Raw genomic sequence first — 14,663 nt, 5'->3', positions numbered from 1 at the left:
CTTGTCCTGGTCTCCCATGGGGTGCAGGGCCCAAGCACTTGGGCCATCCTCCACTGCCCTCCTGGGCCACAGCAGAGAGCTGGACTGGAAGAGGAGCAACCGGGACAGAATCCGGCGCCCCGACCGGGACTAGAACCCGGGGTGCTGGCGCCGCAGGTGGAGGATTAGCCTAGTGAGCCATGGCGCCGGCCGCTTACCTCTAGTTCTTAAAACCAACTCATTCCAACTCAAACTAGTTCATTTATGCAGAACCTTAGCAAAAATTACTCTCCAGCAAAAAACGAATGGCATGCACTCTTCCTTCTCTTCCCATTGCTCAGCATCTCCTAAATGGCTCTTTAGAACAACCCTCTGACCCCACCTGCAGGTTCTATGCAGCTTAGATGAAAGGCTGATTACAGACAAGGACCAACAAAGTCTCGGGGTACAGCTTGAAGAACTGAAATCTCTCTGATCGTAAACGTCCCATAAGTCTTTCACAACCTCTGCTTCCCCATTTTACAACACTTCAATCCTCCAAAGCACGTCACTTACATTATAAGAGATTAAAGGAACCAGCAATTTTGTTCAATCGTGAGGCATTACAAAAAGAAAATTCTGTTCTGTTACTGAGTCAACATAGAATTTGAGTTTGTATACAATCAACCACAAAGTACTGCAAATATGACAGGTAAAGCAAAAATAAAAATCAAATTATGCATCAAAGTCAACTTCAGGATCTTTACATGTACCATTCCAATCAGAACTGCCTCTACAAGGAGGGGATCATTTCTGTCACTTACATCTCTGGCTAAGCATCACCTCCTCAGGTGATGCTCGACCACTCACCCTCCCCGTAAATCCGAGGCAGTTCCTATTCCAGGATTCGGCTTCAGTTTCCTCACTGCACTTTTTTCAGGATGCAGTTATTTTGTTCATTTTCTGTCCCCACTCTTTTGAATGTTCACTCCATGAGAACAGAGACTTTCCCTAGCTTGTTCACTTCTGGATCCCAAGGCCTGGACCAAGGCCTGGCACACAGTATGAGCTAAAATATTTGTTGAGTCAATGAATTTCTATGTAATGCTTTCTTTTTTTTTTTTTTTTTTTTTTTGACAGGCAGAGTGGACAGTGAGAGAGAGAGAGAGAGAGACAGAGAGAAAGGTCTTCCTTTGCCGTTGGTTCACCCTCCAATGGCCGCCGCGGCCGGCGCGCTGCGGCCAGCGCACCACGCTGATCCGATGGCAGGAGCCAGGTGCTTCTCCTGGTATCCCATGGGGTGCAGGGCCCGAGTCCTTGGGCCATCCTGCACTGCACTCCCTGGCCACAGCAGAGAGCTGGCCTGGAAGAGGGGCAACCGGGACAGAATCCGGCGCCCCGACCGGGACCAGAACCCGGTGTGCCGGCGCCGCAAGGCGGAGGATTAGCCTAGTGAGCCACAGCGCCGGCCTCTATGTAATGCTTTAAGATCAACCAGGTCTTACAAAATTGTCATCCAATTTAATCTTCACATCACATCTATGAGCAAGGAACTTTTACAATTAAAGAAACAAAACGGAGAATATATGGGAAACCTCTGTATCTTCCACTCAATTGTGCTATGAACCTAAAAGTGCTCTAAAAATAGTCTATTAAAAACAATGGGGCAGGTATTGGGTGCAATGGTTAAGGCACCACTTGGGGGTGGACACTGTGGCCAAGCATCTTGGGATGTTCACATCCAGTATCAGAGCGCCTGGTACAAGCGCCTGGCTGCTCTGTGCTTCCAATCTAGCTTCCTGCGAATGTGCCTGGAAGGCAGTGAATGATGGACCGAGTACTTGGCTTCATATAATCCCTGTTGGAGTCTTGAATAGGGTTTTTGGCTCCCGGCTCGGGCCCAGCTCAGCCTGGGCTGTTAAATGCATTTAGGTAAATGAATTAATAGATGGAAAAGCTCCTTCCCCCCTCTCTCTAAAAAATAAATAAATGCTTAAAAAAAAAAGACATCACAGGGATATTTGCATCTCCTATGGGAGAGTCTGGGTTTGAGCGCTGGCTCGACTTCTGATCGCAGCTTCCTGATAATGCACACCCTGGGAGCAGCAAGGTGATGGCCCATGTAGCTGGATTTCTGCCACACACATGGAAGACCCAGACTGAGTTCCCAGCTCCCAGCAGTGTCCTAGTAAAGTCTCTGCTGGGTGTTTGGGGAGTGAATCCACGAATGAGAGATTTCTCTCTCTACCTATCTTTCAAATAAATTAATAAATTAAAATTGGAAAGATAAAAACACTAAAGGAAAGAGAAAATGAAGCCTCAGAAACAGCAAGGAGCATATTCAGTCACACACAGCTGATAACTGGCAGAGCTGACATAGGCCCTGGGTGTTCTGAACCCCCCAGGCCTTCCCATTGCCGCCAACAAGCAGTTTTTTCACCTGGGAAAAGTCCAATCACCTTTAATTTATAACAAAACAGTAACTGCTGAAACAGAAGCGCTAATCCTACTCACTGGTGCTGAACTCGGCCCACGCCTGCAGCCGCAGGTGCAGTCCCTCTCCAGGGACATAGCGCAGCCCGCGGCAGGAGGAAGGCACAAGCCTGACCTCTGCTGGCAGCTCGATGTCTGTGCAGCCGTCAGACGTTCTCATCTGGAGTGAGGAAGGTGTTATGGAAATGTCCATGGGCAGCCCTTCTCGTGGCTCCCTAGTAATAAAAATAAAACCAAAACAAATTATTTCTCATTGGCCAAAACCACATGATGGAAGGAGGAGAAATTTCTGTTCCTCTTCTAGAGAAGCCCTAAAGTCACTGCCCCAGAAACCAGCAGCTAACATTATGAAGCAAGCTGATGTAGACTAGATATAGACAGTGCCAGAGTACCCTTCACTGTCACTCCCGTGAAAGCCCTGGGAGACATTTGTTATTCTTCAGATACAAGTATTAAAATCATATCTTATCTATAAATCACAGCAAAGTACTGTTATTTCATATATACGAGCTTGATAAAATAAGAATTAAGAGACACAAAAGGTAGAAAAAAAATCCTTGCCCCCCTCAGCTTTTCAAATAAATTAATCTTATAAAATAAAAATACAGTGATGTATGAACACCAGGTGTGAAAGGACTTACTAATTCATGATAAACACAAACTACTGTACTCAATACAGTCAGTAAAGAGTTAAACATGTTCCCTGTCCATCAGGTGTCAAAAGTATAGAAAGGAAAGAAGACATACAGAAGTGACTGCCAGCAACATGGAAGGAGGTTAGGAATAAATAGAAATGGCTCTATGACACCTAAATGTGCTTAGCAACTGAGGTATCATGTCTCACTCTTAAGTGCAAACAGCAGGCAGGCCATCCTCTCGGTGTCACATAAGTGCAGACAGAAGGCCATCTGCTTGAATGTCACCTAAGGGCAGAGGAGAGACTGTGTGCACATGTGAATCCTGCTTAGGCCTCTTAATTGCCTTAACTGCCTTAGAATCTTAAGTCTACTTTCTGCCTAGTTCCTTCACAGCATAAGGATCTGCACTTAATTAGCAAAACAGAAAGAATATCAAGAACCTGTGTTTTTTGCAGGGGAGACAGCCCCAAACCCCTGATGTAAAAGCTCAATTTCAACAAATGATGTTGGGGCTGGCGTTGTGGCACGATAGGTTAAGCTACCACCTGTGATGCCAGCATCCTGCGTGAGAGTCCATTTGAATCTCAGCTGCTCTACTTCCAATCCAGTTCCCTGCTAATGTGCCTGGGAAAGCAGTGGAGGATGACCCAAGTGCTTGGGCCTCTGCCACCCACATGGGAGATCTGGATGGAGTTTCAGGCTTCTGGCTTCAGCCTGCACTAGACCCAGCCATTGTAGCCAAATGGGCAGCCATTTGGGTAGTGAACCAGCAGACGGATGATCGATCTTTCTCTCTCCTTCTCTCTCTATAATTATGCCTTTCAAATAAATAGATCTTTTTTAAAAGTAAAAAGAAATTACGGGAGCTAAATTTGTTAAAAAAAAAAAAGGGAAGAAAATTAAAAAAAAGAAATGCCTGTATCAGTATTCTTTTTTTTTCCTTAAGATTATTTATTTGAAAGTCAGAGTTACACAGAGAGAAAGGAAAGAGAGAGGTCTTCCATCAAATGGTTCACTCCCCAAGTGGCTGCAATGGCCAGAGCAACACTGATACAAAGCCAGGAGCTTCTTCCAGGTCTCCCACACGGGCGCTGGGGCCCAAGGACTTGGGCCATCTTCAACTGTTTCCCAGGCCATAGCTGAGAGCTGGATTGGAAGTGGAGCAACCGGGTCTGGAACCGGAGCCATATGGGATGCCAGTGCTTCAGGCCAGGGCGTTAACCCACTGTGCCACAGCGCCGGCCCCCTGTATCAGTATTCTTGCAAATACAGTTTTGTAAAACTTTGTTTTATATCTTTGTAAAACCAATGGTTAAGAACGTATACTACTATAGTTTTAATGATCTGTGATTACTTTTAAGATTTGCTGTATATGGGTGAAATGGTCATTTTTCCACTCAATTACCGTTTATAGCCGTCCTCTTTATTCTCACTAAACTACAGTCTTTTTGCTTTTTACTTCTAAACTTCTTATTCAGTGAAGCATTAAGCCTTTTTACTGTAATGTAAATTTAAAATATGTTATCTCAAAAACTAAAAAAAGAAAGGAGGGTGGGAGAAAGGCAATGTCATTATGTTCTTAGAATTGTATCCACAAACTATATTCAATCTGCTGAAAACTAATTTAAAATTTTCTTAAATTAAAATCTTTAAAAAAAGAAATAATGTTTATGAAATAATGAACCTTTACAAGTAGGAGTCAACAAATTTTCTATAAAAGGCCAGATAGTAAATATTTTACACTCTGGGCTATAAACAAGGGACTTCAAAAGTCCACAGAAAATGGAATTTTAAACATTTACTGCATTGCAAAAAAAATTTTTAAATCCATGCATAGTTTTTCATTAAATGCATTTCCATCAGTTTTTGAAGATTCTCCCTTTACAACTTTATGGCCTCCGTTACATATTCTTTTGTTTTTTTTTTTTTTTTTTTTTTTTTTTTTTGACAGGCAGAGTGGATAGTGAGAGAGAGAGACAGAGAGAAAGGTCTTCCTTTGCTGTTGGTTTACCCCACAATGGCCACTGCAGCTGGTGCGCTGCATCCAGCACACCGCACTGATCCGAAGCCAGGAGCCAGGTGCCTCTCCTGGTCTCCCACGCAGGTGCAAGGCCCAGGGACCGGGCCATCCTCCACTGCACTCCCAGGCCACGGCAGAGAGCTGGACTGGAAGAGGAAACTGGGACAGAATCCGGCGCCCTGACCGGGACTAGAAACCGGGGTGCCGGTGCCGCAGGCGGAGGATTAGCCTAGTGAGCCGCAGTGCCAGCCTTTTTTTTTTTTTTTTTTTTTTAAGATTTTATCTATTTTTTTGAGAGGTAGAGTTACAGAGAGAGAGGGAGAGACAGAGAAAAAGGTCTTCCTTCCACTGGTCCACTCTCCAAATGACCACAACGGCCAGAGTTGGGCCGATTTGAAGCCAAGAGCTTCTTCTATGTCACCCACATAGGTGCAGAGGCCCAAGCACTTGGGCCATCTTCCACTGCTTTCCCAGGCCATAGCAGAGCGCTGGATCACAAGAGGAGCAGCTGGGACTAGAACTGGAGCTCATATGGGATGCGAGCACCGCAGGCGGAGGCTTTTCCCACTATGCCACAGCACCCGCCACTCTGGTACAAATTCTGCCTGGTATTATCTTTTTGATTCCAGGAATCAGCCTCCCCCTCACTTCCCTCAAGGATACTAAGGTCTGCAGGGGCTCAAGTGCCTTATGTAAAATGGCATAAAATTATCTCTACCTAACGTAAGGTAAATGCTATGTAAATAGGTGTTTTTTGTGTTTTTTTTGTTTGTTTTTTTCTTTTTAGCGAATAATGACAAGAAGAAGTCTGCACGTGGTCAGTAAAGATGCAGTTTTTTCCTGAGTATTTTTGATTTGGGGTTGACTGAATCCACAGATTTAGAACAGAGGCCTTAAACAACAAACACAGTAGACAGAGGAGGCACAGGTGTCTCATTATTGGGGCTCCATCCTCATTACCAAATTACCTCCCAAAGGCCCCACCTCCCAACACCATCCCAGTGAGGGGTTAGGGCCTCAATATATAAATTTGAGGAAGACACAAATACTCAGTCTATGAACAGAGTCCAAGCGGGTATGGAGATGTCACTAATAAGTGGCAGGAGAGGGGGCAGTAAAGGATGCCAGCAGCAGATTAGTTAACCAGTGGGGCACTGACCAGGGAAGTCAATGCCATGAGCACAATAAGGCCAGGATTTTCCCTGAGGGAAAATGGATTCACAAAGAGAGAAAAACTAGGATGGAATCCCATGATGGTGGACTAGAATGGAATGTGTCTATTGGAAGTCAGTTTCCAAAGCGGCTGCATATAAACAGATACAATAATAGAAATGAATGTAAATGTATGTACTCCTATGTGTATATGCATATACATAAACATGCATACATCTCACACACACACACACGCACACACACTTCCTGGGGAAGGAACACCCCAACAGTAATGAGCACAGTGTCCAGATCTTGGCTAGTAAAGGCCATTTTCTACTAAAAACCAACCAAAACAACAATAACAACAAAAAAAAAAAAACCCAGGGTTCCCTGAAAAAATGACTACATTCAACAAGAAAAGAATGAGAGGAGCATGGCACATCTTGTTATGCAACTAAGTAAGGAAAAAAAATCAAACAATGGCAGAGATATATCCAAAAAGATACAAATCATCTTGAAAGGTCTCCTGTGGCCAGATGCAGTGGAACTGGCACAAAAAAGTAGCTACTCAAATAAACCAGGACTATATGTTTTTACTGAAGTAAATAAATGAATGCATAAAATGAATCTATGATGAGGAAGAGGGTATTTACATAGCTGTCTTCCCAATCTATACTCCTTAATCACAAAGAAAGAGAAACTATCAGGTGGAGAAGATTGGTGCACACCCCCTTCCATAGGTGCTCAAAGTTAACATAACCAAGAACATAAAAAAATCACATGCCACCCAACAGGACGCAACGGGCAGAATACAGCATCATTACTGTGAAATTCCTGCCAAGGATGTATAACCCGAATCTACGAATATAAGACAAACCCAAAAGGAGGGACAGCCTCCAAAATCATCGTGCCATAATCTTTACAAGTGTCAGGGTCGTGCAACTCTTCCAGACTGACACACTGACGTGGCCGTGAAATGCGACACATGGCTGACAGGACTCTCCTGCTCTGAAGGACTCACGGGGACCACCAGCACAGCGTCCATGAAGTCTGAAGATGCACTAACAGATTTCCCAGCTTTGAGGGCCACATGGTGGTCATTGAGGACAGGGTTCTACTTTGAGACTAATATTGATAATGCCACTGTCTCCTTTTGTATGTGAGGCTTCCTTCACCGTTCACTTGTATCCTGTCAGGTATTTCTTTAAACTGACTTCACATCTGACTCCGAATACAAGCAATATAATATAATATAAGTCCTTTCAGTGATCTGTAAGACCCAGTGATCACACACCTGCTGGAGAACCCACCGTTAACATTCCAGGCATTCTGAAAATCAGCTGACCTCACTTTGGTAAGCTGAGGTCAACCATAGTGTAAGCATGTACACCATAGGAATCAACAAATGCAAACTAGGACCTTTTGTGTCCACTATATCCAGCAATATCCACTATTGCTTTGTGCTCCTGGAGAGCAGGTTGCTCAACATTTGCCAGTACTCACATCTAAGCCCTTCATGACGTGTCCTCTACCCCACACCCATCTCTGAACCCCCTTGCTACTGAGTCTGTTCTCTCAGAGGAAAGCAGTTTTCCACTATCTCATAGTTGCACGCTTCACCACTTTTGCTTTATTATGCAAGTATTACTCTCTCATTGGAAATAAGGGCTTGTCATTTTTTTCTCCTGCTCCTAATCCAATATATAATTTATTTGCTGTGTGTATCTTCTACAACACTAGCCTATAAGCTCAATGAAGGCAGGGAGTTTTGTCTTTGCTGTTACTATTGTTCATAGCTGCATCACCAGTGCAGTTTTGGGGCACTAGAATAGGAATTCTATACAAATTTGTGGATTAATAAATGGCCAAAGTTCATCACACAAGTATGAAGATGGCTTAATAGGTTTTCCTTGGCTGGTGCCATGGCACAGTAGTTTAATCCTCTGTCTGCGGCACTGGCATCCCATACGGGCGCTGGCTCCACTTCCAGTCCAGCTCTCTGATATAGCCTGGGAAAGCAGTAGAAGATGGCCCAAGTTCTTGGGTCCCTACACCCACATGGGAGACCAAAAGGAAGCACCTGGCTCCTAGCTTCGGATTGGCACAGCTTTGGCCATTGCATCCATTTGGGGAGTGAACCAATGGAAAAAAGACCTTCCTTTCTCTTTCTTTCTCTCTCTCTCTCTCTTTCTCACTGCCTGTAACTCTACCTCTCAAATAAAATAAACAAAATCTTTAAAAATAAATAAAATGTTTTAAAAAAAGGTTTTCCTAATGTAATCCGCAGATGTAAAGATTAAAGGAAAAGACATGACTATCCCAAAACATGCAGAAAATCATTAGAAAAAAATAAAACACCTAATCGTGATAAAAAAAATCCTTAATCAACTAGGAATAGAAAAACTATGCAGTCTAACAAACAGGTTTACCAAAAGCCTCCTTCATCAGCGAAATGCCAAAAAGCATTTCTTTTAATATTAGGGACAAATACAAAACTCATATTAATATTTACATGAACTTCAAATAGACTAACATTCTAATTAAAACGCAGAGATGGTCAGAATATATATATTTTTTTTGCCCCAAATGGTAGAGTTAGAAACATACCAGGGGATTCCAATTCAATCCCATCAAGGTGGCATGTACCAATGCCATCTCACTATTCCAAGTGATCAATTTCAGTTCACAATTGATCATAATGAAAGGACTAAGAGTCAAAGGGAGCACATAAACAAGTCTAGTACCTGCTAACACTAACCGATAGAATAAATAAAGGGGAGAGTGATCCAACATGGGAAGTGAGATACTCAGCAGACTCATAGAATGGCAGATGTCCTAAATAGCACTCTGGCCTCAGAATCAGCCCTAAAGGCATTCGGATCTGGCTGAAAAGCCCATGAGAGTATTTCAGGCATGGAAAGCCAAGACACTCTGGCAAAAGATCTCTGTGAGTGAGATCCCAGTGGAAAGAACAGGTCTTCAAAGAAGGAGGTACCTTTCTCTGAAGGGAGGAGAGAACCTCCACTTTGACTATGACCTTGTCTAAACAAGATAAGAGTCGGTGAACTCAAAAGGCTTCCATAGCCTTGGAAACTCATGACTGGAGCATAGGGAGATTACTGATGCCATAGACAGGAGTGTCAATTGGTAAAGTCAACAACAGGAGTCACTGTGCACTTACTCCTCATGTAGGATCTCTGTCCTTAATGTGCTGTGCATTGAGATTTAATGCTATAACGAGTACTCAAACAATATATTTCACTTTGTGTTTCTATGGGGGTGCAAACTGTTGAAATCTTTACTTAATGCATACTAAACTGATCCTCTGTAAAAAAAAAAAAAAGAAATTATCAACTCCCAACTTGACTCTCACTGGGATTAAACATGACAATAGGTCTAATCTGATTTCATCATCATTTAAAAAAAATCATCTATTATTTTTCACTTTATGTTTCTGTGTGGGAGCAAACTGTTGAAATCCTTACTTAATGTATACTAAGCTGATCTTCTGTATATTAAGATAATCGAAAATGAATCTTGATGTGAATGGAAGGGGAGAGGGAGTGGGAAAGGGGAGGGTTGTGGGTGGGAGGGACGGTATGTGGGGGAAGCCATTGTAATCCATAAATCGTAATTTGGAAATTTATATTCATTAAATAAAAGTTAAAAAAAAGAATATATTTTTATTTTTTTTAAAGATGTATTTATTTCAAAGGCAGAGCAAGAGAAAGATAGTCTGGAGAGGAAGGGAGGGAAAGAGAAAGAGATCATCTTCCACCTACCGTTCACTCCCCACATGGCCACAGTAGCCGGGTCTTGTCCAGGTCAAAGCCAGGAGCCAGGAACTCCATCCTGGTCTACTTCAGGGGTGGCAGGGGCCCAAACACTTCTACCACCTTCCACTGCCTTCCCAGGCAGATTAGCAGAAAACTGGATAGGAAGCAGAGCAGCGGGGACTCAAACCAACACTGCAATAAGGGATGTCAGTGTCTAAGCTGTAAATTCACCTACAGTGCCACAATACAAGCTCCAAGAAAAGATGTTTATAAGAAACCACATATATGCTATTTCTAAAAACTTAATACATAAACGTATGTTAAAAATAGGTAGAAAAAGACATACAACATCAACATTATAGTCAACAAATTTCTGACAAAGATGCTAAATTATGTCAATGGGAGAAATGATTATCTTTTTAATAATGGTGATAGAAAAACTGTCTATTCTATAGAAAAAAGTAACTGATCTCTATACCTCACTGCAAACACAAAAATGAACTCAACATGATCACAGATCAAAATGTAAAGGCTAAAACTATACAACTCATAGAAAATAAACCTAGGAAAATATCTTTACAATTTTGATGTATAGAAAGACTTCTTAAGACATGGACCAGGGGCCGGCGCTGTGATGCAGTGGCTTAACGCCCTGACCTGAAGCTCCAGCATCCCATATGGGCGCCAGTTCAAGACCCAGTTGCTCCACTTCCAATTCAGCTCTCTGCTATGGCCTGGGAAAGCAGTAGAAGATGGCCCAAGTCCTTGGGCCCCTGCACCCAAGTAGGAGACCCTTTGGATCGACGCAGCTCTGGCTGTTGTGGCCAGTTGGGGAATGGACCATCGGATGGAAGACCTCTCTCTCTTTCTCTCTCTGCCTCTCCTCTCTTTGTGTAATTCTGACTTTCAAATAAATAAATCTAAAAAAAAAAAAAAAAAAGACATAGACCAAAAACACTAACCAGTAAAAAACAGTAATAAAGTAGACCTCATGACAAATAAAAATTTCTATTCATCAAAAGACTCTAAGAAGTGGTAAGTCATAAATTAGGAGAAAATATTCAGATATTCTCAAATGCATATGTATATGAGAAGGCTTTTGTTGGCAGGCTATATACTCTTTCAATTCACCAATAAGAGAAAACCTGCATTTAAAAAAATACCTGAGAAGCAGAGAGAGAGACAAAAAAGACAGCTTCCACCTGCTGGTTGACTCCCTAAATGCCTGCAGTGGCTTGGGGCTGTGCTGGGTGGGGCCAAAACTGGAAGACAGGAACTCAAGCCAGGAGTCCCCCATTGGCAGGAACAGCTACCTCCCAGGGTCTGCGTCAGCAGGAGGCGAGAATCAGGAGCCAGACCCGGGTACTTTGATACCTGCACAGGAGTTCTAACCTGGGTCAGAACTGCTAGGCCAAAAGCCCCATCCCCTGGCCTTTTTGGTAAAGACTCTTAAGGTGGACTGGGATTGGAGACAGCCTTCAAATTCATCATTTTTATAAAACAGGGAGAGACTGAGAGAGTCCTATTACCCCCATCCTAGGAATGAAGAAAGTCAGAGGACTTATTCTACCTTTGTGAGGAAGCTAGGACTCAGGACAAGTCCAAAACTGCCACACCAGGTACCTGGCAGCTCAACCTACCTGTGGCATGTCATAAAATTCTCAGGATTTTAGTATCTAACTTTATCTAAAGAGCAGTCGCAGTGAATAGGAAAGGGGACCGCAAACCATTAAAATTGCTGCCAACAACAACAAAAAAATTTTTCCTAAAAGTTTCTAGTTTGTGTAGGAAGCAGCAAGTTAAACGTTTGCAGACTTCTCATGGGAACTTGGGAATATGAGGGAAAAAATGAGTTCCGTAAGTCTGTAACCTTTGTTGGCCATTCGCTGAACACAGGTTTACTGGATGAATGATAGAAGAAGAAAAAACAGTAACAAAAACCGGGTTTTTTTGTTTGTTTGTTTTTTACAAAACAAGAAACATTGGAGCTGATCTACCACCCAAATAATGGTAAATAAGGATTTTTTTTTTTTTTTTGCATAGTTTTGTTAGAAACGCCGGGCACTACCAATGGTGTGTTGCACCAGGGCTCCTCAACTTCACCGTGCACTTGAATCCTGGGACGGTAAACCCAGCACTCCCGGGGTGGGGCTGAGACCCTGCACCTCTAGGAAGCTCGGAAGAGATGCTGAAGCTCCCCGTCAGGGTGTGGGACTTCCGGGAGGGGGTGGGGAGGACTTCACCTCGAGTACCGAGAGGCTCCGAGCAACTAGGAAAAGAGAGGAGCGGAGAGCCCCCCAACACACCCACCCCCCCCCACACACACACACGGCGGCCGTGGAGACGTGAGGCGGCACCGCCCCTGGGAGCCCACACGCCCACCCCGCGCTCACCCCACGATGAGCAGCGCGCTCGGCAGCCGTCTCCGCACCTCCAGGAACACGCGCGTCTCCGCCGCGGTTGCCGCCATGGCGGGGGCCGGGTCGTACACGCGGGACCGCGCCGGAGGTTCTGGTGACCCCCGGGCCCCAGGGCCAGCAGCGGGTGCACGTGGGGCCCGAGCGGCGGCGGTAGCGGCAGCGGTAGTGGTAGCAGCGGCGGCGGCGGCGACCGCCCTGACGCGATCACTTCCAGCCCACAGCGCCGCCTGGAGGTTGGGGGCAGACTTTCAAAATCCCTGGGCCGACCTGGCGCCTTAGCCTCCCTGGAGAGGACTACACGGGGGTCTCTTGGCTGGTGTGGGTAGGACAGGGCTCCAAGAAGGGAGATAATGGTGCGGACCGTCCCCAGGAGGTCCGAGAGCAGAAATTCCCTTTCCCAAACCCACTTTACTTTGGTCTTTTTTTGTGAGCTAGAATCTCTTGTTGGTGTCTGAGAAAAAAAAAAGTCAAGGATTGACTTGGCATCGCTAATCAGACAATATAGCTCCGAGACGGAACTTGTGAAAATGTAAGGAGGTTTCCTGCTGCCTACGCAGAAGAGCGTGGTTGAAGTCTAGTATCTTGACTCAGCGGACTAAGTCGTATGAGGGGTCCTCAGCAAGTTCATAGAAACCGCATACTCAGGGGGAGACCTTGCATGGATTTCAAATGTATGTGCACCCAAATAAAACTCATGCTTATTTGTTATAAAGAATGGGATTTATGTTGGCGCACTAAAAAGCATATGACATCGATTTGAAAGGAGTCCCTAATAGAGCAGCATGAATGCTGTTAAAATTAAAGCAAAAGCAAACAACCAATGTGGACAAAGCTTGGACAAAGGGTGAGATCACGGATGCTTTACAAAAGGCTTATGGGGACAATGCCCCACAGAAAGCAGCAGTTTACACGGGGATAACTTGTTTATAAGATGGCATGGGATGATATTGAAGATGTAGCCCACGTGGCAGACCAACCACGTCAGTTTATGAGGAAAACACCAATCTTGTTCATGCCCAGCATGAAGAGGACTGGCAATTTATAGCAGAAACAATAGCCAACACCACAGACATCTCAATTGGTTCCACTTACACATTCTGAATGAAAAAAACTAAAATGGAACTAACTATCTGCTTTTTAGGTGCCAAAACTGTTGCACTCACCTCGGCTGCAGGTAAGAGCTAAACTTTCAACAGAAATTTGAAACAAGGAGGATCAAGATCCAGAAGCATTTCTTCCAAGAATCCTTTTTTTTTTTCCTTAAAATATTTTATTTATTTATTTGTGAGGTAGAGTTAAAGACAGAGAGAGAGAGAGAGAGATACAGAAAGGTCTTCCATCCCCTGGTTCACTCCCCAGGTGGCCTTGAGGGCAGGAGCTGCGCCGATCCAGAGCCAGCAGCCAGGAGCTTCTTCCAGGTCTCCTATGTGGGTGCAGGGGCCCAAGCACTTGGGCCATCCTCCACTGCTTTCCCAGGCCACAAGCAGAGAGATGGATCTCTAGAGGAGTACCTGGGACACAAACTGGGGCCCATATAGGATGCTGGCACCACAGGCAGAGGCTTGGCCCACTGCACCAGCCCCTCAAAGAATCTAAACAGGACACGAAACGTTGCTTTGCCAGTCCAATCCTAAAGACAAAGCACAATCAAAGCAATGGCTACCAAGAGGCATTAAGTGGTCCAGTCCAAGCCAAAGTGGACCACTCAAGAGCAAAAGTGGCAGCAACAGTTATGGGGGATGCTTGAGACTTTCTGTTTGTTGACTCTCTGGAAGAGCAAAAACAGGAACATCTGCTTATTGGGGGAGTGTCTAGAAAAAGTTAGCCAAAATCTCAGCAGAAAAATGTCAGGGAATGCTTCACTAGAGTTGTTTCCACAACAAAGCTCCGGTGCCTTCCTCTTATCAAACAAGACATTTGATGAGAAATCATTGGGTATTCACCCTACAGTCCTTTTTTTGTTTCTTAATTCTGAAAAAAGAATCTTTAAAAGGCCCCCATTTTTCTTCAGTTATTAAGGTACAAAGACTACATTGCCATGGTTAAGTTCCCCAGACCTGCAGTTTTTTGGGGATGAACTAAATTACTAATATCATCAACTGCAAAAGTGCCTTGAAGTGGTAGTGTTTGTGTTAACAAACAAACTTTATATTTTTTTTAAGATTTTTTTATTTATTTCACAGGCAGAGTTTGAGAGAGAGAGAGA

General features: G+C 44.1%; 1 protein-coding gene across 6 annotated transcripts in view; it reads right to left on the bottom strand.

The window, feature by feature from the left end:
- The window catches only part of UBE3D (ubiquitin protein ligase E3D), a 189,250-nt gene extending 176,568 nt beyond the window's left edge, over positions 1-12,682 (bottom strand). For 4 of the 6 annotated variants that reach the window (XM_008263152.5, XM_089332970.1, XM_089332972.1 and 1 more), the window contains exons 1-2: positions 12,431-12,676; positions 2,473-2,666 (exon numbers count right to left, since the gene is read on the bottom strand). In XM_008263152.5, coding sequence (XP_008261374.4) covers positions 2,473-2,666; positions 12,431-12,507 — 271 coding nt within the window. In that variant the 5' untranslated portion in view covers positions 12,508-12,676. Of the gene's footprint in view, positions 1-2,472; positions 2,667-12,430 lie in introns of all 6 variants that reach the window. The other 2 variants (XM_070073839.2, XM_089332973.1) reach the window with 1 other exon arrangement.
- Positions 12,683-14,663: the final 1,981 nt, after the last annotated feature.

This window comes from Oryctolagus cuniculus, chromosome 5, assembly GCF_051225735.1.
Source record: "Oryctolagus cuniculus isolate XC-2025 breed Fujian yellow rabbit chromosome 5, ASM5122573v1, whole genome shotgun sequence".
Classification (NCBI taxonomy): Eukaryota; Metazoa; Chordata; class Mammalia; order Lagomorpha; family Leporidae; genus Oryctolagus; species Oryctolagus cuniculus.
The sequence above is the reverse complement of the archived record's forward strand: the minus strand, read 5'-3'. Positions and strand labels throughout refer to the sequence as shown.